A 26,154-nucleotide genomic window follows, 5' to 3' on the forward strand; every position below is an offset into this window, starting at 1 on the left:
TTTTCAGACAACATTTTTGAAAAGTCAGTTCTAAGAAATGGTTTTAAAAAAAACACCGATCAAGCATATTCCGTATTCAATATTTTTTATTTCTTTTCGTAATTAAAATTTTTACTCACATCATGTCATACCACTCTTTTATGCACAATGATGTAAATCAAATTTTTATACATTTTCTATATAAACGTTGTGTGCATGTTTCAGGATAAGACCGCTGACGAATCAAAGTTTGGACGACGATAAGTTATTCATGCCTGATAAAAAAACACCATCTTCATTTAATTCTTACTCTTATCTCAGCTATACCTTATTCGTACTTGATACTGAAAAACGAGAGCAACTGCCCCCTGCTGGCATTATTTTCAACAAAATCTCTAATTGATTATTGAACGTGAACAAAAAAAACAACGTTGACGTTTGCAACGTTCGAGTCCAACGCAATGAACGAAAAAAAGATTTGTAATCCATCATTTTTTATTTCACGAATCCTTGATGTGGGCTGAAAAATTACGAATTGTAAAATTGATTCAATTATTCAACAGTTTTTTTAAGTCACTTCGTTGGACTCCAACGCTGCAAACTTCAGCATCATCAAAAAAAAAAAGGAATTCAACAATATTTACTAACTCTCTCATATTCCAATTGGTTCCATCTATTACGATGATGAGATAATGTATTGCATTATTAGTGTGACAGAAGCACATTAACAAAAAGTGCTTCACAGATCAACGTAAATTTTGTTTCAGAATATGTTGTGAATCTTTGAAATTTTTGACGCTTAGATCAAACGACGTAAATGAATTTGAAAAAAAAAAAAAAATTAAAAGAACAGAAATTCTCGCCGAATTATATCGAATCCTTACGATTTGATATTGAATGCTAATCGTGAATACTTCATAATCTACTATTTAGATAATAAAACACATATAAAATTATAAGGAGTTACATAATATGATAAAATTCGTAGAAAAGTGATACCATAATATTGAAAAAATAAAAATTAAAAAAAAAAAAAAACAGCACGTCTCACTTCTCCTCCAACATTCTTCGTTTTTGCACTCTATCACAAAATACTTAAACTACATTAATTTTTTTAAATTACAAGTTGTGTATAATTTGATTTTTTGCATTGTTTTCGCATGCAGTAATTTTGGTCGGTAAGTAGAGATTGAAAAAGTATAATTTTCCAGTCAACGTTTCGTCTACCGATCGCAATTCGCACAGGAAAGTTGAAAATTCGAGTTTTTTAACTGACAAGGCCTGCCAAGGGGAGTTCGATATCGAAAAATCACTGTTTTTTGCTGAATTTATAGTAATGAATATCGAAATTGTCAAACGAAAGTTGTGGAACAAAAATACGGTCGTTGCGGGATAAAATTTTTCGTGGAGAAAACAAGCAGAAATAAAAAAGCGTGAAATTTTTTTACTCCACTGATATTTGGACTCCAGACATTCGATGAAATCAACTGGTTCTAACAGTTGGAATTATTCTGTTCCCAAAGTATTCGCATTTCAAATAACTTCGAAAAATTGCTGGGATCCGGGTATTTGCTAAATTTATGGACCAGAGTTTCTCACTATAAACAGTCACAATACTTCTTTGGTTATTTTTATTCTATTTTCTACATTTTCTCCTTAAAATTGCCTTATTCCTTATCCCTAGATTCCTTAAAATCCGAAGCAGTTATCATTCCGGTCTCGTGAGAGCTTTTTAGATTTTATTTTACTTTCGAAGTATTTTTGTTTGTAAAGAAATATTCGATATTCCAATTATTCGGGAATTAATCATTCTGAGGAACTGTTGAGAAAAAAAAATATTGGAAAATTCTCTCTGTGACAGTGGAATGCATTCCTTCCAGGTGCAACGAACAATATTTCCGAGCTTATTTAATTACTGTGAATTGGATTTTGAGGATGACACTTGAAATTGTTTGACCAAAAAATGTTCGATCCCGTGGATTCGACTCGCGGTCCCTGGTGTGCATTCACTTGATTATTATTTCGGAAAATCATGACAGCGATTTCGTGGAAAAAATGAAACAACGTTCGGAACCGTTGTCGCTACCATCTCGAAGCATTTGATTTTTTTTTCGACGATTTGGTTTCACTCGTTTCTACAACGACCACAATACCTTTCGAAGAATGTTTGAAAAGTCAATGCGCGATATCTCGCTGTAACGAAACTAGAGCTTCTCGGTAGCGAGAATTTCGAACGTGTGGTTTAAGTGACCGCCGCAACTTTCTTCGAGAGGAAATTCCGGCTCGGCGGAATCCGTTTCAGGGAGTTCCGCGTACTTGTAAAACTTAGCCATCACTGCGAATATTATCATGTCGACGGTCATGAGAGCAGCAAACAGGAAGAATTCACTCGACTGCAAATAAAACGGACGGAATTAATCACTGAAGATAAATAAATTAGTTCGAACATCGATATTTTTCAGCCCACTCGAATGATCCTCATTCCAAATTTACAGAATCGTTTTAGCAAAATAAAACTTTCATGACAAGATAAAATTCTGAGATCCGAAATGACCGTCTCAGACGCTGAGGTTTGCAGCGTTCGCGTCGATCGGAAGGAAGGAAAACCTCATTTTTAATTCTCCATTATTTATTCCACGAACCATACGCGTTCGTTAAAAAACTGCGAATTCAAAAATCACGTGGGAATAAAATTGGAGAATTAGCGGTTCTTTACTCGTCGCAAACTCGAGCGGCATCAAATTTTATTTGCAACACTCCATTTATCTTCGAGCTTAAGAAAATATGAGAAAATCTCTGAAGGCCCAACGAGTCTTCGAACTCACCTGTTCGTTGAAGAACTTCACTTCGGCAACAATAACGACGATCAAATTGCCAAAAGCGACGGTCAGAAGCCAGCCAGCTTGTAGGAGAGATTTCATGGTCGCAGGAGCCTGCGTAAATGCGAATTCGAGGCCGGTTACGGAGAACATTACTTCGCCCATGGTGATGATGATGTACTGAGGGATGAGCCAAAGTATGTGTATGGAATTTGGCTCCGAAACTGCGATCGGATGAATTTCGACGTGGTCTCCTTTGACGTGGATTATGACGGTATAAACGCCGCCTTGTTTGAAGTTCAAACTATCCACAAGTTTGCCATCCAGTTCAACGTCATAAGTAGCGGGATTGAGTTCCTCCATCTTCGTTTTAGAAATAGTACCGTCAACCGAATATTCTTTCTTCAAAGATTTTTCTTCGAGCTTAAGATGCATCGGTTTCCCGTTGAAATTTTCGTTGTAAACGAGACTCTGAACTGCTGGATCCGCGTTGCCACTTTTGTTTACAAAGTCTCGATAACCGTACGGCGATTCGCTGCGGTCGGCAAGCAAAGCGTACGACGTTGATTGATCCCCGGTTACGAGGAACTTTCCTGAAAAAAAGTCAGCCAATTAACGTAAAAGTAACAACAAGTGTACAATCAATAGCAATAATTTGGTGGCTGGAACTTTTCAGGAGGTCAGTCCAGTTACGTTGGTGGCAAGTTACGTTACTGCGAGTTCTCGACGGAGGCAGACGCCAATGTTTTTTTCGATTTTACTCACAAAAGTGAATTTCGGTTTCATTAGGCAATTTTTTTGTCGCAAAAATAGCTCGTGCTCGATTTACTCACTTTTTTATTATGGTAGTTCATGCAGGAAAAGACAGTCTCAAGAGAGTTTTGAAATTTAGACAGCGTTTAAACGGGTAGTCGACTGACACGCGTATCAAACTTTAAGGGGCTCGTCTTACTGGTTACTTAGATAAACGTGTTTAAATATGAAGAAAAATACACAAGGTCATAGGGACTCTGTGTAAAAAATCGTTTACGTTTACACATAACGAATAAACGCTTTTCACGAAGTTTATGAAAAACGTGCACATATATGCAAAATAAGTTTTTCTTATCAACAATTGAAATAAAGAAAATCAACCATTTGATCATACAGAAATTTAGTTGGTTAGGTAAGAAATAGGCAAATTCGTTTGAACTAAATTATACATAAAATGCATACTGAAATTTCTTTCGACATAGACATTTGTATAGACAATTGATTTGGTTCGTCATCGATAAGATTTAGTTAAGCTACACGAAAAAAAAATCCGAGGATCAAAATTATTTGTTATTTTGCACAAATCATGTTGGATAATATAATAATACATTTCAACAAATTTTCGGTTGTATTGAACTGACCAGTATGATTCGATTTACAAAATATTTATCATTCGCAACAAAACCGTTCAGATACTTCAGTACTTGATATTCAAATAAATATATCATAAAAGTGGATGTGAATTGTGTAGAAATAAACAAATGTTCCGAGTTGTTCGAACAAAAAATTTGCTTTCGCTCGTTTAGTTAATTCACATAAAAAAAATTTAGTGATTTGCGTAAATGAACTATTTCCTTGTTTATCGAAGCGGATGTTAGTTAAATCAAGCAACAAAAATATCAACTAAAGACATTTAGCTGTTACTACGATTATAGCTTTATTTAGGGAGTAAAAATCGACCCAATTGAGACACCCGTAAAGTACTATTCTACGGGCATGATCTACCTTAATATTCACAATATACTGATTGCTCTTGGCGCTGAAGCCGAATACTGTTTCTAAATAGTTGGTTCGTTAAGAATTTGAAGCCTATGAAGCTTTTTTAGAAAGCGAATAATTACTGCTCGGATCATTCTGACTAGATCGATAAATGCAAAATTTTTCAACATTTCGCAGTCATTCTCAGATTTATCATTCGGAATCGAAGGAATTGAATTTTAAAAAATGTGAAAATTTACCAGTTTGAGCCTTGGGCTGTGCATCGCTACAGTTTTCAAAATTGACCGAATACCCGATTTCTTCTGTACTGTTTGCGTGGATGTCTCTGTTCACCCACATTCCGTAGGGCTCAACCGTGACGTTTTCATTGCCAATTTGGCCTACGATGTAGCAATTTTGAGGATTGAAAACTCTCAATTGGCCGACACCTTGAGACGGGAGGACTGGATAAGTTTTCTGTAAATAAACCAATTCATTGATAAAATCCTGCAATATGTTGATACCGAGAAAAATAAAAAAATGGAAAATTTTTCGTTTTTACCTGTAATTGCAATTCAACTATTCCTGAGATTACGAAAGCGAGTGCCGCCATGAAACCTCCAACAGTGAGTTTTTTCAAGGGCGTGTCAATCATCCGGATTTTAGCCATTATTGGATAAATGCAAGTCTCGAAAATCGGTATGAAAATAACGATGAAAAGGGGATTAACGACTTGCATCTGATCGGCTTTGAGAATGAAATTGCCGATCAGTCCGTCCATCCTCGTTGCTTGGAAAGTCCATCGCGAGGCTTGCTGGTCGAAAAGCGCCCAAAATATGGGCAAAGGAATGAAAAGCGTGAGCACTCGCAGAGCCGCTTTGATGTCTTCGATTATTTGCCGGTCGTATTTGTCGTCGGCGTGATCGAGCCAGTGTTCCCGCTTCTCTTTTTTTGAATTTTTGTTGTAAATCGCCCGCTGTCGATGTTCAATATTTTATTCATAAGACACAAAAGCTTCGATATCAATGAACTTTTTTTTTAATCGAAGTAAAAAATCTGTGGAATTTCATTCGTTTTGTGCTTTTTTTTCATCATTCTTTTCACCCCCGTTCATTGGTCTGGCTACCGATAAATCGACTTGAAAAATGATTAAAATTGTCCCATAAAACTGGTCTCATCAGAAAAATGTGATTTTCGTTGTTAAAACATTTTTCTCAAGTATTTCCATCAAGTAAAATTCCATCGTTTCAGTTTGATTTTCCATATTTTAATTCCAGTAGCGCCGGTACAATGAATTTTTGTTCGAACGTGTTTGTTTCTTTTTTTTTTTTGATGATCGAATGTTTGAAATAAATGATTTGCTTACCGACATACACTTGGTAACGTTCAGGACAACGTTTCCTTGGGGATCTTTGATCCTGTACAACGGCTTGCCCAGCACAAAGACAACTTGAAGAGCAAATGATATTTTGACAGTGAATTTTCATGAATTTATCAAAATTATTGAGCGTACGTGCGGAATAAAAAATTTACCGATCGACGCAACCATCAGCACAGCCGGCACGAAAAAGGCCAGAGAATAACATTCTCTGTCTCCGAAACATTGTACTCCGTAGCGGAGTTCTGGCGTAAGAAACGAGGATATCAACGAGCCCGAATTAATGGCGAAGTAGAATACGGAAAAGAACGTCACCAGATGACTTTCTTGCTGCGGAAGAACAAACTGGTCACCACCAAATGCAGCAACGCATGGTTTTATTCCACCAGAACCTATCGCTATGAGAAGCAATCCGAGCAAAGAAAATTCTCTGTCGCGATTGAGAGGATAAAAATCAGTAGTTAAAAATATGTATAATGAAAAAAAACGCTTGAACAATGACAACGGAACGGTCGAAAAAAATAGTTGACGAAATGCAAAAAAAAATTGTATAAATTCTTAATCTGGAAATAAAAATTTGAAAAAATAAAAATGAACAATTTTTCATTAGAATATCAAATTAATTTCACTGTCAACGAGTGTGTTAATTACGCGAACAAACGGTACGAATAATTGATGCGGAAAAATGTTTAGATTGCAGCAAAATTCGATGGTGCACTTTCGAGGGGTTTTGAAAAAAAAGTCACGAATATTTTCAAACCATGAAAAGGCTCGTTGGAAATATGTGGTCAGAGGCATTCGAAACAGGGATAAAAAGCGAACGGAAGAAATTTATTCCGCCGGTTTCGTCATGAGATTTAATAAGGTTTGATACGAGAACACTTTTTGCACTTTCACTCGATTTCGCAAAGTAAGTTATGCAAATTGAGCGTTTATAAAATTCGTACGTGACGATACGCACGTGGGTTTATTATCAAAGGATTTGGAACGTGAGTGAACAGTTTTCGGCTCTTTATGGATTCCGTAATTTGAATAATATAAATTGGGAATGAAGATAAACTGAGAAGGAGCAGGCCACCTGGAAATTAAGGCAGAGAGGGAGAGAGAGTTGACATTGGTCCGAAGTGGAACGTGACTCGGTGAGAATAATTAAACGACTCGGGCAATTGCAAAATTGCAAATACACTCCGCTCACCTCACAGGTATCCCGAAGCTCGGCACGGCGGTTGCTGACAAGAGTAATTGACCGGCCGCATAAATGACGCTGAGATAAAAAATCGTGCGAAATTTTCCAAGCAACGAATCAGCGAGCATCGCACCAAACAGGGGAAAGAAATAAACGAACATGGAAAATACGTGATAAATAACTGTCGCTGTATCGGGATCGTAACTGAGCTTGTCCAGGAGGTACAAAGACAAAATCGCTGAAACGAACAATCCATTATTGAAAGTCATACTGGAAATAAAAACAAAGTTTTCCGTCACCAAAAATTCTGGCAATACTCACTTCGCATCCCATAGTAGGAAAATCTTTCGCAGAACTCGTTACACACGATGAAGAATACGGACTTGGGATATTTGAGTTTCTGTTGAAATAAAAAAAAAACAATAAAAGCATTAGGAACTTACGAATTTGGGAGAAATTTTTGAATAAATTATTCTAAACACAAAATTTATGGTGTTGAATCGAAAAAGATTAAACGATTCTCCTTAAATCTCCGTGGTCACAGATTCTAGAAAAAACGCGCTGGTTACGCGGGGTCGGAATGACCCTGCAGCCATGTTTAAAGCCGCATTGCCACCAGTATCGTCCGGAACGACGCATAAAAATTCAGGATATTAGTTTAAATCTTTCCGAATAAGAATATGATGGGAAAAAAATTGTATACAATGTTCGAAATAACAAAAAAATCAGCAACGAGGCTATGTTTTAGGGAAAACCATTTTTTACGAAAAAAAAATCATAACTCGGGCAATGATTTAACCAGCTTCCCGGGCGCCAATAATTTAGGAATTCTAGATTAAAGTTTCTCTTGGGGTCATTTTTACCCCCGGTGATCACGGAGGGTTGAAGAAACAAATATTTCTGGCTTCTGCAAATTTCAGAATCAATTAACAGACAAATAAACATAGAAATTGTTAAGGAAAATGTATCACAATTTGCAATTTTTGTTTTCGAGATACCGCATTAAGGTAGATCATCCCCGAAGGATCGTGTTTTATGGGTGTTTAAAATTCATCGATTTTTATTCCCTAATTAAACACATAATCACTTTAAATTGACGTCAGAGTTATTAATCCGAAATTGTAAATACACTTTTTTAACTTATCTCATATCGAATAAAATTACAAGTCATTAATTAGTCGGGGGTCCATTACTAACTTAACCAAAAATTTCGAAAATACTAGTTTTTTATGTAAAAAATCGCTTCAGAGAGCGCAAAGAGAAAACACAAAAGATGAAGAAAAAAGTATAAATAAAAAGACAGAAGGCTAAAAGACTAAAAAAGAGGCTAAAAGTAACAAGACAAAAGACAACAATGGCTCAAGCCGAGAAGAACCAAAATGCCGAAATAAGCAAATGTGAAGTTACACGAGTGCTCATTACCAATTTCGTTCAATCTTTAAGGCAGTATATCTTTATTACTATTAAGACAATCGTCTCGAATTTTTTCCCAAATCTTCGTTATATACTTCCTTGTTATTGTGTACATTTTCATAAACTTCGTAAGAAGCGTTCATTTGTTATATGGAAAGATAAACGATTTTTATAGTCCCTATGACCTTGTGTATTTTTCTTCGTATTTAAACACGTTAATGTCAATAACGAAAAAGACGAACCCTTTAAAATTTGACATGGGTGTCAGTCTACCCATTTAAACTCTGTGTAAACTTCAAGACTTTCTTAAGAAAATCGTTTCGTGCATGAACTACCTTAATTGTTAAGAGTGATCGTTGAACAAATTAATAATTTTGCTGGATGAAAAATTGAGTAACGAAAATCCGTGTCAATGTGAACCTTGAAATCATGGATTCATAAGCATAACAAATATTTGTCAATAGTCAGTTATGAAAATCCGCTTTCAGCGTTGACGAAAAAATATTTATTTACGTTTCGAGTCAATGGCTTGTAAAGACCGTACGATATTCTTCGTCGAGATGAATAGAGAGTAGAAACGAGACAAGTTGGAAGAGAAATTGACGCGCTTCGGTCTGATATATGGATGACGTGACACACCTGAGCTAAGGCTAAGGAAACGATCTCTCTTCTTGGATCGTAGGCAAGAAACTGAAGGATCGACCTCGAATTTTTAATCGCCGTAGGAGAATTCACAGGAAGTTCTCGATTGGAAGTATTTTTCTTTTGTTTTTTACCATTTACGAACGCGAGAATCCAGAAGGACGGAACGAGCATTTTGCGACTTAATCTAAAAAGGTGCTGAATGATTTTCAGAATATCGAGAAACCGAGCAATGACGATCTTTACGCATCGTTTATTTTCCCGGTCAAACTTTCAACAATTTTTTTAAAAAACCTTAAAAATAATGAGAAATCGTCACGATTATTAACGAAACAAAAGACAGGATTGGAAATACCATTTTTTCATTTTTCTCCTTCTTTTCGTTTGAACCACAAATGCTTTACCAATTTTTTGGCATTTCCGCATGCGTGACCTAGTACGCATGAATTTGATGGATCGAGTTGAAAAATCTAAATCGCGATGATTCCATCAAAAATTAATGTTTGATCAAATAAGTCAATACCGGGAATTCCTCAATTTTTAAGGGGGGTCCTGCTTTAAAAAGTCAAAAAAATCGACTGTTTTCAGGAATGTTTTTGGGTCGATCGAAATAACTCACCATAGCGAACTTTTCGCTATAGATTCAAGAATATTTCAAGAGTACAAAAACATTTTTTTAATGTGAGAAATACTAATTTATGCATGCTGCATGTGCCGAGTCTCATTGTAGAAGTTTCTCAGCTGCGTACAACGTGAAGATCGTAATTATTCTCAGCAACGAAAATTCCAATTTTTTTTACCATTTTCATACACTTTTCTTCCATATGAACCTAAAAAAACCCGAAAAAATTTCGAAATTCTATATTTTTAACGAATTTGAAAAAAAACGCTTATAAAGAAGAATATCACTTCAACGTGCTGTAAATATAGAATTTCCCAATTTTTTCGAGTTTTCTTAGCTTCGTATGGAAGAAAAATATATGAAAATTGAAAAAAAATGTGAAATCTTTGTTGCCGACGATAATTACGATCTCCACATTGTTCGCAGCTGAGAAACTTCGATAATCAGACTTGGCGCATAAACCACGTACAATTTAGTATTTCTCGCATGAAAAAAATGTTTTTGCACCTTTGAAATATCCTTGAAACTACACCGAAAAGCTCGCTATGCTGAGTCAATTCCGTCCATCCTAAAAACATGCCCGAAAACGATCGATTTTTTTGACCCTCTAAAGCAGAACCCCCCCCCCCCCCCCCTTAAAATACTATCGATGATTCTAATTTAATGTTATTGCATTTAAACACGAATTATCATTATTTTTGAATGACCTCGAAACCCAATAAACAATTTATTGACTCATTTCCAACGACAAACGCTTATTCCGAGGTAAACCACATTTGAGGAGGGTGGATCACGACGACACAATGTTGGCATGCTAAACCATGTTAAAATTACTAAGAATTTCAAAATGATAAGAATTTAATAAAATTTGGTAAATGTGTCCTTTAAAAATATATAGGACAATATAATTTTTTTTAGATTTTTCTACCACACCGATCTCGAGTAATTGAACACTGAAGTTCACGTGTATAAGCATGGAGTTTACATGCATACAGTTATACATCTCGTACATGAGAATTTCGATTTAACGCTCAATTATTCGATAACCATAAAAAAATGTGAAAAAAATTGTATTTGTATACTCGATGCCAAAGAATGTTATCACCAAATTTGATCAAATTCTGATTATTTTGATTTCGTTATCCACCCACCTTAAGGAGTTTCGGTACAGGCGATACAATGTTGCCATGCTAAACCATGCTAAAAACATAAAAAATTTCAAAAAGTTTAGAATTTTATAAAATTTGGTGAACATATTCTTTAGTGCCAAATTTGACAATACAAATTTTTTAAGATTTTTCTTCTACGTTCTAAGTTCTACGTTCTAAGTTATCGAGTAATTGATCACTAAAGTTTACGTGTATAAGCAAAGCGTTTCCATATATATAGGTATACATTCCGGGCATAAGAAATCTGCTTTAATGCGTAATTACTCGATAACTAAGTAGAAGAAAATTTTGAAAAAATTTGTGTTTTCGCACTTGATGTTGAAGAACATTATCACCAAATTTGATCAATTTCTTAATATTTTGACTTTTGTACCGAAACTCCTTAAACCGCAGTAATGAACCTCAAACTACGTCTTTTTTCAATATTCATTAGGAATAAACCATCACTCGATTGCTTCACACGTTTCATTATATTTTATTCTCATGAAATGACGTAATTCGAGTTACGATTCTACGCAATGAACACGGCAATATGCGTGCAAATATTTCGTCCAGATGCAGGTACGTTAATTAACATTTTCTAGATGCGCTTCGAAATTGCTTCGTTCAGTAACGGGCGCGCTGAGACAGAAAAACGAGTTCAGCAGACCGCGAGCGTCGTTTTTTTTTTTATCGTAAGGCAGTTATAGCTAGTGCGACAATGACCATGAATTTATTTGGAAGTGAAAAACACCTCGAAATTCGGTCCCAAATGGAGATAAAAAACGAGGAGTAATATCCGGCCAATCCGCATGAGAAATCTCCAATTAATCACACAGTTCAAAATATACCATTGATGTTTGTTTGTTTTTCATTATTTTGACATTATTTAATCGCTCATTTGTCCTCCGTCAAAATATGAGGCGTGGAAACATTTGCCAATGTCTGATAAGACTTGAGGACGTGCGGACTTGAGGATTTGCAGGGTATCGCGAATGAAATATTATTTCAAGGAAAAACTGTGTCAGCAACGCTGAGAAAGATAGAGAGAGGAGTTTCAACGACAATATAGAAATTATACAACAAACTCTGTGCCAACGCTGCGCCGACGAGTTCCCTTGACTTTCCAAACCTCAATCGAAGCTTAAAGCAGTGAAACGATTGATCTGATAATCTGAAAAACCGACGTTAACGCGTTGAAGCATTGTTTTTCATTTGCTGCGTCAGATTCACTGAACTCTTGGCAACACGATCGTTTACTATTTCGAGCTACGTTGCCTCGTGTCACTGACCTAGTGAGCGAATGATGAGTTTTTATGCTGATATGTACAAGTGAGATAATGAATGCGAGGAAAACCCCGAGGTCTTGGAGTAAACTTGTCAACTTAGAAACGCGTCGTGTAAAGAATCCTGGAAATCTAAAATTTCAATCGTTCACTCATCCAACTGGCAACTATGACGAAAGCAAACCGAAAATTCATTCTTTTGTAACGAATCCATAAAATACCTTCCCCTCGGAGGTCCCTTTATTGGTCATTTTGTCGACAGATTCCCGGAGTGATTACACTTCAAGAGAAAAAAAACTTTCGAAAAAGCTCGCGCGATTTTACACTCTTTCAGTCGCTCGGGTCGCGCTCACTTCGACGACTCTTTCCGTCTTCTTATTCAAAACGTTATAATTGTCAGTGGGGCCACTTCATCGGGAAATTCACTCGTTAAGGCCCAGTCGCCGCGCTTCGTGCCAATGGGTCGACGAACCAGATGGAAACGCGTTTTCAATTAACCATTCGCATTCACTTGTACATGCGACACAGTAAACTTGCACTTTCGATAGACTTTCGAGCATATATTTCATAAATGCTCGTACATTAAATAGAACGAGAGTGAGGAATTGAGAAAGAGATAAAAAATAGAAGAGGCCGGCAACGACGCATTCTCTCTCGCTCTCTCGCTGCCTCGTGTCTTTTTCTCTTTTGCACTGGTGCGTTCTCTTTATCGGTGCTCAATGTATGCACTCACTGCCACTGTCCGTATAACACTGTCTACTCGTCGAGCTCGCGGATCGGACACTTTACTTCGCACTATAATACCCATTCTCCTGGGTGAGGGAGAAGCGATCATTTGGGGCTACGACTCTCTCAGAGAAACGTGTAAGAACGTAAACTCGGTCCGTGCCTCGTGCCGCTCGTAGGCTTAACTGCGTGACGTTTCCAACGCGATTGTTACGTCATTCACGAACTCGCGATTCTTATGAATGATTCCTGCTGACCTGTTCGAATGCTCGAATGTGCGGGGAATGATGGAACGACTGAATAAATTTTCCATGTATTTTCATGTCTTTTGATATCTTGTTTACCATTTCCGATGTGAATTTTGAACGATGGATTTATAAAATTGCTCGTTAAGGAGTTTCGGTACAGGCGATACAATGTTGCCATGCTAAACCATGCTAAAAACATAAAAAATTTCAAAAAGTTTAGAATTTTATAAAATTTGGTGAACATATTCTTTAGTGCCAAATTTGACAATACAAATTTTTTAAGATTTTTCTTCTACACAGTTATCGAGTAATTGATCACTAAAGTTTACGTGTATAAGCATAGCGTTTCCATATATATAGGTATACATTCCGGGCATAAGAAATCTGCTTTAATGCGTAATTACTCGATAACTAAGTAGAAGAAAATTTTGAAAAAATTTGTGTTTTCGCACTTGATGTTGAAGAACATTATCACCAAATTTGATCAATTTCTTAATATTTTGACTTTTGTACCGAAACTCCTTAATTCGGATGAATCCCGAACCGTCGCGGCAATTGTGGACGATCTTTGGGATGAATCCAGATTGCATTAGAAATATTGCTACACATGTGGATAACAAATCCTCGACTCGTACTTTCGCTTGTGCAACCTTGAGAGCCCACGTTTCACAGTCGATTCACATTATCCAGTCTTCGGATGGGGAATCGTCATATTTTTCGAAAGGAAAGTAAATTTTTTGTTTTTACATCGTCCACTGCTGCTCTATTTGTGCACATGAGTTGGTGTTTTTTCATATGTATTTGGGAGGTTTTTGAAATTCGAAAAAAATCAATGGGTACAAGGAGAGACTTTTGTAGCAAATTTACTATGTTTTTATAGTAACGACCGACCACATCGATATTTTAATAATAATCGCTACAGAGTGTGTCAAATAATGCAAAAGTTTGGGGAACCATTGCCACCGTCCATAGTAAATAACGCGCTGTACTATATCAAAAATTAACACCGAGCGAATTTTCATCAAAAACATATAGTAAATAATGAAATGATTTGACGAAAATTTAGGAGATAACGTAGCAGTCTCTGTGCTATATTAAAAATTGCATAGTTTCGTATTTTCCCTTTTACCGCACTGAATTTTGCTCAATAACATAGCAAAATTCGTGCGCCCACCAATTATACGAGGCGTTGCAAATATAAAAAAAAATTAACTAAGTTGATTAAGAAAATTAACTAGTTGCACATAGTAAAATTTCAAGCAGTCAAGTAAATCTTTGTCGAAATGAAAATTTACTTCTTTTCGGACGGTGCGACTCAACAATACAAAAATCTTCGACATTTCACTAATTTGTCCAGTCCAATTCACCAATTTTTAACGTTTCACCAAAGACACGAGTGACATTCAGATATCGATACATCGTTCGATGTAAGAATCTCGCAGACCTAAATTTTGCCTGTCGTGCATAGTAAAATTTGATAGAACTGTTTTTGGCATCAAAATTACTATGCACTTTGGTGAAATGTAACGGAATGGTGACATCCAACAGCGAGGAGCAGAACGTCCGGAAGTGCCTCAAACTCCGAAATTTCACGAAGTTTTGATTGCGTTATTTATGATACTCAAATAAAACTAGGATATTAAATTTATTTTCTCGATGACATTGAAACCGTTTATCCTATAGTTTCATGAATTTATTTTATAGGCAAAAATTACATGAAAATTTACGAAATTTTACAAACATAATTTTACAAATGTTTTATCAAACATTTGTAAAACTGATATCGCATGAGTTCAAGTGCATGGACGTGGGGGCTACACATTTTTCGTAATTTTATTGACTGCAGTTTTGTATGAGGAGGAGGAAAGTATTTTGAAGTATTGGCAACGGTGCCATCCTTCAGAGGGAATCGTGTTTCGATGAGGAAAGTTTGCAGTTCAATTGATTAGTGGGGCTGCAAAGGAGCGTGCAATTTTTACGAAACTTTCGTTCACTTGCTGAGTAAGTGTTTTTTGCTTTGGAATATTCGTATTCAAGAGATGAATTGGACGAAATTTTTGGAGGCGTCGGAGCCAGCAGGAGTACAAAAATTTGAGGATCATTCACGGTTTTTTGTCAAATTTGAACCTCGCCTCAAGGCCACTTTGCATCTTGTGAAACATTTGAATTCTGTACGCGACACCAGGAGACGTACGAAAATAAGGGAGATGCAAATTTAATGGAAAATAACAGGTTAAGAGGGTCAATGAAGTTTTATGGCACTTCAAATTTCAACGATATCGCGCGAGCACTTTTTTTTTTATGGAACTAAAAGTTTCGGTCAACTGTATATAACGGGATCGAGTTTTCATAGTCCATAATTATAGGCTGCTCGTAAGAGAGCCTCGATCTTCTTTACGTTCGTCTGCTTCGGTGGAGACCGGTGACGCCCGAAAAGTGGATTGCAGGACCGCTAATTAGCGATCGTTTTTAAAAAAAATCGCTTTTTTTCGTACTTCGTATAGAAAACGTAAATTTTTCCAATTAGTGTGAATATTTTCGTACTGCGGTACCCTCGCGACGCCGAAGTTTTGGAGCTCTCCGGACAAAATGTCCTCGAAATGCCAGAACTCGACTAAACTTTTTTTTCGTGTCGTCTACCACGATTTTGTTTCTAGTTGATGATTTCGAGAATCTTTTTATTACTCGATTCACACGTGGTAGAAACCTGCTCGCTGTCTAGGCAAACTTTTGATACAGGGAGCAATAAATTTCGGAATTTTTTATGATTTCTTTTAGGTCGGACTGATAAAATTCACTTTACCGGATAATGCAGGTCATTTCCAGGCCTTTTATTCAACATGATTCAACGAGACAGGCGTAACGACAGGCTGAAAGTGCGTGATGGAAAAATTTCTTCTGTGTGGATGTGATAAATTGGAAAGTTGATTAAAATTAAGTCCAATCATTTTAGAAAATGATTTTCCTTCGAAATTCAGTTTCTCAATTTTCATTGTTTTTCTGCAATTAGAAAAAAAATCGTTGATTTCGTCAGGGAAAAGTTTTTGTTCGTTTGTAGCGAAAAAAATGAAATCTATTTCCATAAGAATTTTGAATTTTTTAGGCACTTGACAATTTTTGCTACTGTTTTGAATTGTCTTCAATCACCGTACAATATTTCCTCGAGAATCCATTTTTTTCATATTCAACAACCGTTTTCCTCGTTGGCAAGTTTTAAACGCTTGCTACTCGTTTATGGAAGGCTCGATGCTTCTAACGTAACGGTGCAATAAATCGTGGAGGTTTCAAGTGTCGAACGAACCAAACGCTGTTTCAATACGAACGTGTGAACTTCGTGTACTCGTGGCTCACATTTTTTGGATCCCACAGGTGGACATCAACAGTTTTTCATTCCAAGCGAAGAAAATAATCCAAAAAATTCAAGTAAGTGAGTTTTTTTTCAACTGATGACAGCTGAGTTTGCGGCGAGGTTGAATTGAACGAAAGCAACAACGATAAATAATCGTTGAAGACAAAAAAATTTGAAAAATAATTGAACGAATGTTTTTTTTCTAACAGAAATGAAATTCAACGTGTGGATGGTCACGATTGTATTGTTCGTTGTTGTTGCTATTGGTGCTCGAGTCTGACTTAAAAGTCAGAACATTCAGCCGGTGAACGGCAAATATGAAATATTTGTGGATGGTGAGTTCAGCATTCGAAAAATTATTGCAATAAAAAAAGTCATCGATAAATTCGCCTTTTCCATTTAATTATTGCTCTTGCCGAAAAAAGTGAGGTTCGAAATTTTGGGTGACGAATATTTGACGAATATTTTATCAGGTGACATTTCGGAAGCAAATCATCACGATATTCGTCTCACCCAAAAAAAAAAAATTCACTATCCATAACAACGTGACTGGAAATTCTGATGATTAAAAAGACAAACTATTTTCAGATCCAAAACACAATTTTTTTCATTTTTGAAGGAGGCGTTGAATTAGCTACCGAAATACACAATGTACCAATGCAATGTTATTCTGAAAAATAAAATAAACTCATTCTTGATAGAACAGAAAAATCGTTTCTTCTTTGCCTTCCTGTTGACTCGTCAAATGTCTGAGTGAACGTTTAGTACTAACTTTTATTTCCAAATGTAGTGTTTCATCGTCTATGAAGTTCTATTCGATGTGATATAATAGCAAAGGGACCAAACTACGTCTTTGAAAATTTGTCGTTTAACAAGTAATCGTTAATATTTTTTCCCTGTTAACAATTCTCCCATCAATCTCCATATTTTTTCTTGAAAAATAGGTTTTCATTGGTTTCAATGATTTTTTTTAGTCAAGAATTTAAATACGATAAAATGTATTGAAGGCTCGGTGTATTATTCATCTAACGAGCATGCTAGGCGTTAAGCACACGCACACAATCTACGATGAGTAATCGGAGTTTAGCATGCCAATCAAAATTCAAAAGCTGTTTTTTGTAATAAATCAAATAAAAAACTATGCGAACATAAAAAAAAATGTGGAATCGTGTTAAAAATCCGATCGATTTGGGAGTATATAAAGGCCTTCCTATCCTCGTGGATCACATCAAACACATCTCGCTGAAAAACACTGTTGCTTCGTCGAGAACTTTCATATTCCGACCATAAGAGAATTCAACAAGTGAAGTAAGTTGCTCTTATTTATTAAAATGAAAAAAGGTGTTTGGTTCTGGACTAAGTTACGTGGAATCATTTGAGGTATAAATGGATGGATAGGCTCGACCAAAAATTATATCTGATTGGAATTTCCGTACTTCGTGATGCAATAAAAATCTGAAAAAGTTCAACAACATTTGGAAAGCTATGAACAACAATTATCAATAATAATATTGCCCAAAAGTTAATAACACATTGTTTAAACAATTAATTATTCAATAATTTTGCGGTGACCTATTGTTTTTTTTACGAATCAAATGTGTGTATTTTTCCGAATGCTCATGAATTTTTTCAGATTTTTCGTGGATTTTTGAAATTTCTTGAAGAAATTTTGAAAAAAATTTTAAAAAGTTTGAATTTTGAATATGTTTTAGAAGACATATTTACCATCAGTTTTGAAAAGTCTCAAGGTTACTGGATCAAAAATGTACAAATAGAGCCACATAAAAAATTTAAAAAAGGGAATTTCAAAAATCCACGAAAATTCTGAAAAAAATCATGAGCATTCAGAAAAATGCGCACATTCGATTCGTAAAAAAAACAAGGGTTTACTGTAAAATTGTTAAAAAATTATTTATTTAAACAATTTATTAATAACTTTTGGGCAATACTATTATTGATAATTGTAGTTCATAACTTTCCAAATGTTGCTGAATTTTTTCAGATTTTTATTGCATCACGAAGTACGGAAATTCTGATCAGATATAATTTTTGGTCGAGCCAATCCATCCAGTTATACCTTAAATATTTTAATCTTCGAAGAAGCAATTTTCATTACGTTTTCAATTTTCACTTTTCGTATCAATTTTACGTTTTTTTATGAACGTTTTTTTTACAAAGAAATGAAGTTCAGCGTCTGTGTGGTCACGATTGCGCTGTTTATGGTGGCCACTGTTGATGGTAAGCGTGCAGTGGTCGAAGCGGATCTTTGCAAACCAGAAAGTCTGGCCGTCTACGCGCCAGAGGGCCTGCGGGGAATTTGTGCATCGTTCATAGAAGGAGGTCTCAGACCGTCAAATGGGAAATATCATTACGATGGTAAGTACGATCGATTGACTTTCCTTTTTTTCCATGGGGAAGAATTTTTTTCGGGTTTTTTCTTCCATCGGAGTTCATGATGTGAGCGAACTGCATAAAAAACTAAGAAAAGAGAAGTCATGGTAGATTTTGTATGTACAAAAAGTTTACCCAACAATATGACATATTCGAAAATCCTCGTTTTTCAATAGTTTCTTACATTTTCAGCTCCATACGCTCGCAATTATTGGAAGCCCCGAAAGCCGACCAAGAAGCGGGTTGTACCATAAATGATTTTATGCCATCGAGCCACTCCATTCTCTATGGCTTATCAATCCTATATTAAATACGATACAAGGCCGTTGTGTGCACAAATTCAAATAATTTCGTTCATCTTTATTTCCATGTTTTGTAATACTGGCACGCATTGAATTGAAAAATCCAGCAAAGTGCATAAAATAAAATCTCATCTCCATGTTTGTCTTTTATCTTTCGTACTCTCTCCCAATTTTGTTTTCTTTCGTACATAAAATAGACGAGTAGAAGCATAAAATGAAACAGGGTGAATCGTCCCTTTGCAGAACACTCGCCATTGAACGAACAAAATTATTAAAAGCGAGTAATCTCGTTCAATAGCAAGCTAAAGCATAGTATTTATTTTTTTCTGAAGTTTTCACAATGTTCACAACATCCTTGTGTTGTACCTTGGTGAACATTTAACGAGTTCATTTTCTAGTAAATCGCAGTAGTAGATCCGGTCTCGAATGTTTCCAATCAGGCAGCTTCTTATCAATCAAAGAATTACGATTAACGAAAAGTTTCAATTAATATAAGAATAAAATCGTTCAATCTTCAAGTTTAATCACCATTGAGTTGTGTAATTATTTGAAATGCAGCAAATTTGCAAGTGTTCATATGCAAGGTCCTAAAACTTTCCATTGAATGAACTCTTTTTTTTTATTCTCACTCTTTTCATTGAATAAGTGACTGATAAATAATTAAAAATATTAATATGTTCCTATTGTTTATTTTGATATTAATATCTATTACAATATGTATTTTTACATCAATGTTAAAGAGTCCTTAACAATGAAAATAAATAAAGAAAACTAGTGGGCATCAGTGAAAGTTGTGATGTTGTATATGAGTGTTCTTTCAATGGGTCAAGTATCCGGTCTTTGGGATTTCGGGTATGACGTTTCTTTTCGCTAATTTCCGAAAAATTCATCGACAGAAGGGGAAAAAAAAATTATATGCAATATTCGATTCGTCTTTGAACAATAAATGCGTTTTTTGTGTGTCTTTACACGTTATCTTTTATTTTAATCTCAAAATAGTTCGCGCATGCCTTAGGCGTTCCTTCAATGAGCAGTTGACCCTAAACCTTGGAAATGACCGTACGAATTCGATCACATTAAAAAATGTCTCCGGCACCTCCGACCCTATCAAAAAATATTGAAAGAACGTTCCTTTTCCAACAGAAATGAAATTCAACGTATGGTAGCTCGGAGTTTTATTGTTCGTTATTGTTTCTGGGTATGCTCGAGGCATTGCAACGAGCTACGCAATTCCAGTTTCTGCTTTTGTAAACTGTGCAATCCGACTCGAGCTAGTCCGAAAATTCAAGTGCAGTGTAAGATCATTAGAAGTGAGAAGATATTCAACAATAGTGAGAACAAGCGTGCGAAAAATTATTGCAAATAAAAAGTCGTCGATAAATTTGCTTTTTACATTTAATTCTTGCTCTTACCGAAAAAAGTGAGGTCCGAAAATTTGGGTGACGAATCTTTGACGAATGTTTTATCAGAAGAAATTTCGGAAGCAAATTATCACGATATTCGTCTCACCCAAAAAAAAATCACTGTCCATAACAACGTGACTGGAAATTCTGATGATTAAAAAGACAAATTATTTTCACATGCAGAACACAATTTTTTGCATTTTGGAAGGAGGCGTTGAATCAGCCACCGAAACACACAATGTACCAATGCTATGTTATTCTGATAAATAAAAAAACCCATTCTTGATAGAACAGAGAAATTGTTTCTGCTTTGCCTTCCTGTTGACTCGTCAAATGTCTGAGTGAACGTTTAGTACTAAATTATATTTCCAAATGTAGTGTCTCATCGTCTGTGAAGTTCTATTCGATGTAATATAGCAAAGGGAGCAAACTAGGTCGTTGAAAATTTGTCGTTCACCGAGGAATCGATAATATCTTTTCCCTGTTATCAATTCTCCCATCGATCTCCATTTTTTTTCCTGAACTGGCCTCAAAGACATTCTTTTTTGTCTAGAATCCACGAAAGCTGTTTTTCGTAATAAATCAAAAGACCAACTCTGTGAATATAAAAAAATATGGAATCGGGGTAAAAATGCGGTCGATTCGGGAGTATATAAAGGCCCTTCCTTTCCTCGTCGATCACGTCGAAAGCATCTCGCACATAGGCAAGTGAAGTAAGTTGGTTTTGTTTATAATAAATGATAAAAAATTGCGTTTGGCTCTGGATTAAATTGCGTGGAATCATTCATAACCTTTTCAATTTTCACTTTTCGTATCAATTTCATGTTTTTTTGTATGAACGTTTTTTTTACAAAGAAATGAAGTTCAGCGTGTGTGTGGTCGCGATTGCGCTGTTTATGGTGGCCACTGTCGATGGTAGGCGTTCAGTGGTTGAAGCGGATCTCTGCAGACCGGAAAGTCTGGAGGTCTACTCGCCAGGGTTCCTTCGGTCACTTTGTCAATGGTTCAAGGAAATAGGGCTCGAACCTTACAATGGGAAATATTACCACGAGGGTAAGTACAATCGATTGACTTTCCTCTTTTTCCTATACGAAAGAGGCTTTATCGAATTTTTTTTTCCATCCGAGTTCACGATGTAAACTGATTGCATAGAAGACTAAAAAAAGAGAATTAATTTTGTAAAGTTATACAAAGTGACTCTTTACCGATTTCATCAATGAATTTGCGATCGTGTCAAAAAGGTTTACACGAAAATGTATGACGTATCCGAAAATTCTCGTTTTTCAATAAATTCTTCATTTTTCAGATCCATACGGTAGAGATTATTGGAAGCCCCGAGAACCGGCCAAGAAGCGGGTTGTACCATAAATGCGATTTTATGTCATCGAGTCACTCGTTCTCAATGGCTTATCAGTCTTAGGTACATAAATTACGATACAAGGCCACTGTGTGCACGAATTCAAATGATTTCGTTCGTCTCTTTTTCCATGCTGTAATACTGCCACGGGTTGGATTGAAAAACCCAGCAAAGTGCATCAAATAAAATGTTATCTTTATGTTTGTCTTTTACTTTTCGTACTCTTTTCCTATTTTTTTTTTCTCACATAAAAAAGACGAGGTGGAGCATAAAATGAAAGACGATGGCATTATTCCGACTCTCTTTTCCGTATTTTTACTCTAAATTTATGTTTCTTTCCCACACAATATTTGCATCCAAATCCTCCTCAAAGTCTATACGATTAGTCGAAATTATTTTGTTGGAATCTCTCGATCGTTGATGCCGTTTTCACCAAAGTCGACTGCGTGCTGAACGACGTACGTTGATCCGTAATTAACGAAGTTGCGAAACCAATCGCACAAGTGGAAACGTCGCATGATCTCTATTGAGCGATACAAAGTGAATTAAGCACTTATATGACTCTTCAAACTTTTGAGGACTGGATTTTTTCAAAGACGCTTTCACGCTGTTTACGGCTAGGAATATTTTTCATTTTTCATACCGAGAATTACGACAATTCGAGCAACACAAACTCGAGTGAATTTCTCATCGAAATTAATGTTCGTTGACTATTTTTAATGAATGCGATTATATCCTTTCGACGAAATGAGGAAGTGCGTTATCTTTTAATCTTCCAGGAAACGTCAAAACTTTTTCGACGAATCAAACCCCATTTCCTGTGCAGGTGGGCATTTTGTCCTATCGACGAAAATCGATCGACGATACCGATCTTCGAAAATTATCGATATTTTTTAACCAGTAACAACATCCACTTCTTACCGGGATTTTTTATTCATTATTTTTCTCTATATTATCAAACGGAAGCGACGATTTTCGGTCCGTCTGTTGCGGAATGAAGCAACGATTTTTTCAGAATAATTTTTTTATCGGACTCCATCGGCTTTTATCAAAGTTTGTACTTTGTAGCAATTATTCATCCGCAAATGCGTGCATCGGGAAAATATTTTTATTCGTCGTCGAGCGTGTAGAAACGACTCTTTGCGACATTTACTGTCGAATCATCGCGAGAAGCTTTATGGTTGAAAAAAAACGATACACACACCAACATTTCATTGAAATAAAAAATAAATATTCTTATCACACAACCCGTCAACTTATTTTGGGGAATTTGAATTTGTGAATTATTGCTTGAAGGTTATCAGAAGTTTTTTTCTGGACAACTGATCTTTCGCTGGTTTCCTCATGTGGATAATTTTCAAGAGAGATAAAAAACCACTAAAAATAATGCTGAAAAATAAACGTCGAAAAAAAGTCGGCTCGAAAAAAAGGAAAAAGTTTTGTGGACGTCACATGGACCACGAAAGCAAATCTTTTGTTTCTCGAAAGAATTTTTTCACGAAGAAGAACAATATAAAGTTTATTAATAGAATCGAGCCGAATGAATGAGGAAGCAAAGAGCAACTTTGTCATCGCACGATTCCGTAACTTGACCTTGATCAAAATTAAACTGCGAGAGTCTCCAGAGGCTTATTATATATGAGCGAGATAGAAACGAGCGAGCAATTGAAGCTCGTTTAACAAACGCAGCATCCTTGGTGTTAAATTGCAAGTTTCTTTTGACACGTACCGAACCTACCATTTTTCCCACTTTTCATTGTTTCCTTCATTAATGAACGTTTGAATTTTCTGCTCATTTCATTCTCCTGGAAAAATAATCCCGTCTGAGAAATGAAAAAATTTCACGCCAATAAATACTCTCGGCGAATGCTCGAGTCTACAGAACACGATAAAACGCAATACAGTGAATTGAAGCTTCGATTACAGGAGGCACGGATAAAGAGAAATTTCATTTACGTCGATATTTGTTTGCTTTACATTATTTTTCTTGATATTCTTTTAATTTGTCAATGTTTTGATTTTTTGTTTTATTTAATTGTCCATTTTTTTTCAATTTAACTTAATAACAAATTATAAAATAAATTATATTTGTTAAATACTGAAATTGAAGTTTGAAAATGTCAATTTAAATGGGATGTCCAAAATTCTTGACGATATTTTTTCAAAAATAATATTTTAGGAAGAGGAGGGAGGGGGAAGTTGAGCAAGGACAGCATATAGTTGAGTTTAAGGAACATAACGAGAAGGAATACGATTTTTTGTTTTTCACTTATGTGGGAGAAGAGAGGAGGATTTGTATATAAAATATTCTGAAGCCTAAAATATAAGAATGGCCTCAATGAATAAATATATCAAAAATAATATTTACAAAATAATATTCAATGAAATAATACACAAGAAATGTAAAATTGAAATAAAATTGATGAATTGACAGTATAAAAAAATAATGATGAGTAAAAAGAGAGAAAAACGATCTTGACGGCCTTGAAACACTTATTTTACTATCAGCTCTGTGAAGGGGTCAATGGATTCATCGTATAACTCTCGCCGTAACTAACTTTGATAATAAATGTCTCGTATACCTCGACTCGCCATAATTGGTTGGATGAATAAATGTTCACTGGAAAATTGCTTACCTTTTCGGAAGCTTCGACTTCATTGCCATCCCCAGGCTCTGTAACATTAACATTAATTTTCTTTAACTCCGCGTCATCGACGATTTTACACAGTAGTTTAATCATCTTCTGTAGACCATAAAACAGTGGAAATATTAAACGAGAATTGTGGGAAGGAATTTTTATTGTGATGAGTTTTCCAATGCCTGCATCGATCGAAAGCGTGCAAACTCGATTTTATTTTTTTTTTTAATTTTTTAGTTTCTTTTATATTTGTGTGTATCTATCGATTTTTTGAAGAGACAAAATCGCCCAGATTTTGTAAGCCTTTATCGATAAATGTATCGAGAAAATTGTAAGTTATTAAGAAATCAGTGAGAGTGAGAAAAAAAATTGAATTTGTAATTCTCGCTTGATAAGAAGTTTACGGGATTTCCAGACATTGTTACAACTGCCCGGAAAAAATTGCTATCTCAGATTCGTTTCGAAAGATTACGAGCCCTGTCTTATTGATTACGTTGATAATGAAATGATTGGAAAATGGGACCGAAAATTGGATAAAAAGAAACTCCAATTTTTGTTACTTGTTTATTTATTTGTAGACTTCGATAAACAAATGTAACAGGTGAAAAAAAACAAAAACCATGATGTTGTGAATCGACTCACGAATTTCAGAGCCTTTTTATCATGAACCGAAACAACGAAACCGCTCGCTAGAACCACTTTTTATAGATTAATTCGAAAATGCCTCATTTTATAACGATCGATCATTGCAAAATTAAAAATCAATCATTCAATCACTTCCTCAATTGTAGGTCGAACGATTTCATCACACTTTTGTTATCGTTGGATCGAACTTATCTCGATCGAAGTATCCATGATTTTCGTTATTTAGTTCGTAATATTGAATTTAAATGAAATTCCTTATTTCTTTATTTCTAAGGGCAAACAACATGAGAGCAACAAGTCAAACTTTCACGTAAAATCCGTTTCCGACTCATAATACGAAAATGAAAGAATTCACATATTTGAAATGATAGAAAAGAAAAAAATTCAACGAAATTCGAGTCATTCGAACTCGAAAAATTGGCCAAAACAGTTGAAAAAAATCAAATTTCTATAATTTTATGCTAATTAAATCCAACGAGGAAAAAACTTTCGTAATCGTCTCCTTCTCACAGAATACTGACGAAAGCGACACCCACGAATTTTCCTGCTCCACCACAGTTCACCTAACCTCGTGTGCAAATGCGATAAAAAAGAGTCGAAAATATTTACCTCGTCTCTCAATCGTAGCTCTTCTCCCTGGTAGTGCCATGTTCGCCACGATTCGAATAGCCAGTTAAACAATCACTCGACGATAAATTAAAAAAAAAATTTTAATCGTTGGAGTACCTTAAAAATACGTGCTCCAAAGCGAACGTCAGTCACCACTGCGAACGACTCACAAGCACCGAGACTTCTTGACGAGTTACAGCGAATCTTATCACAAAATACTCTTTCTCTTAACACCAATTTGTGATGATTATCGATAGCCAAAAGATTGTCCGTAATACAAG

The 26,154-nt window shown here is 35.6% G+C and overlaps 1 protein-coding gene and 1 long non-coding RNA gene across 3 annotated transcripts; one reads left to right on the plus strand and one right to left on the minus strand.

The window, feature by feature from the left end:
- Positions 1-68: 68 nt before the first annotated feature.
- On the minus strand, positions 69-26,043 carry LOC122412718 (peptide transporter family 1). Of its 2 annotated transcripts, XM_043422485.1 has the most exons (10): positions 25,874-26,043; positions 24,617-24,654; positions 7,415-7,493; positions 7,103-7,331; positions 6,063-6,337; positions 5,896-5,978; positions 5,092-5,505; positions 4,790-5,006; positions 2,805-3,391; positions 69-2,372 (listed from the first exon to the last, which is right to left on the minus strand). In XM_043422485.1, the coding sequence occupies exons 1-10, from the start codon at positions 25,911-25,913 to the stop codon at positions 2,184-2,186; spliced, it is 2,151 nt and encodes a 716-aa protein (XP_043278420.1). In that variant the 5' UTR covers positions 25,914-26,043; the 3' UTR covers positions 69-2,183. The 2 variants fall into 2 exon arrangements, with proteins under 2 accessions (XP_043278420.1, XP_043278431.1); XM_043422496.1 differs by lacking the exons at positions 24,617-24,654; positions 25,874-26,043 and adding an exon at positions 12,426-12,943.
- LOC122412725 (uncharacterized) lies at positions 17,597-19,321 on the plus strand. The gene is made up of 3 exons (XR_006261425.1): positions 17,597-17,835; positions 18,706-18,903; positions 19,111-19,321. It is a non-coding gene; the product is annotated as an uncharacterized lncRNA (long non-coding RNA).
- Positions 26,044-26,154: the final 111 nt, after the last annotated feature.

This window comes from Venturia canescens, chromosome 1 (genome assembly GCF_019457755.1).
Source record: "Venturia canescens isolate UGA chromosome 1, ASM1945775v1, whole genome shotgun sequence".
Lineage (NCBI taxonomy): Eukaryota > Metazoa > Arthropoda > Insecta > Hymenoptera > Ichneumonidae > Venturia > Venturia canescens.

Coding starts and splice junctions, on each gene's coding strand:
- LOC122412718 (XM_043422485.1), bottom strand. CDS start 25,913: ATGGCACTACCAGGGAGAAGAGCTACGATTGAGAGACGAG. Junction 24,655..25,873: donor AGCTACGATTGAGAGACGAG/GTAAATATTTTC, acceptor TTAATGTTACAG/AGCCTGGGGATGGCAATGAA. Junction 2,373..2,804: donor TGAAGTTCTTCAACGAACAG/GTGAGTTCGAAG, acceptor TTTTATTTGCAG/TCGAGTGAATTCTTCCTGTT.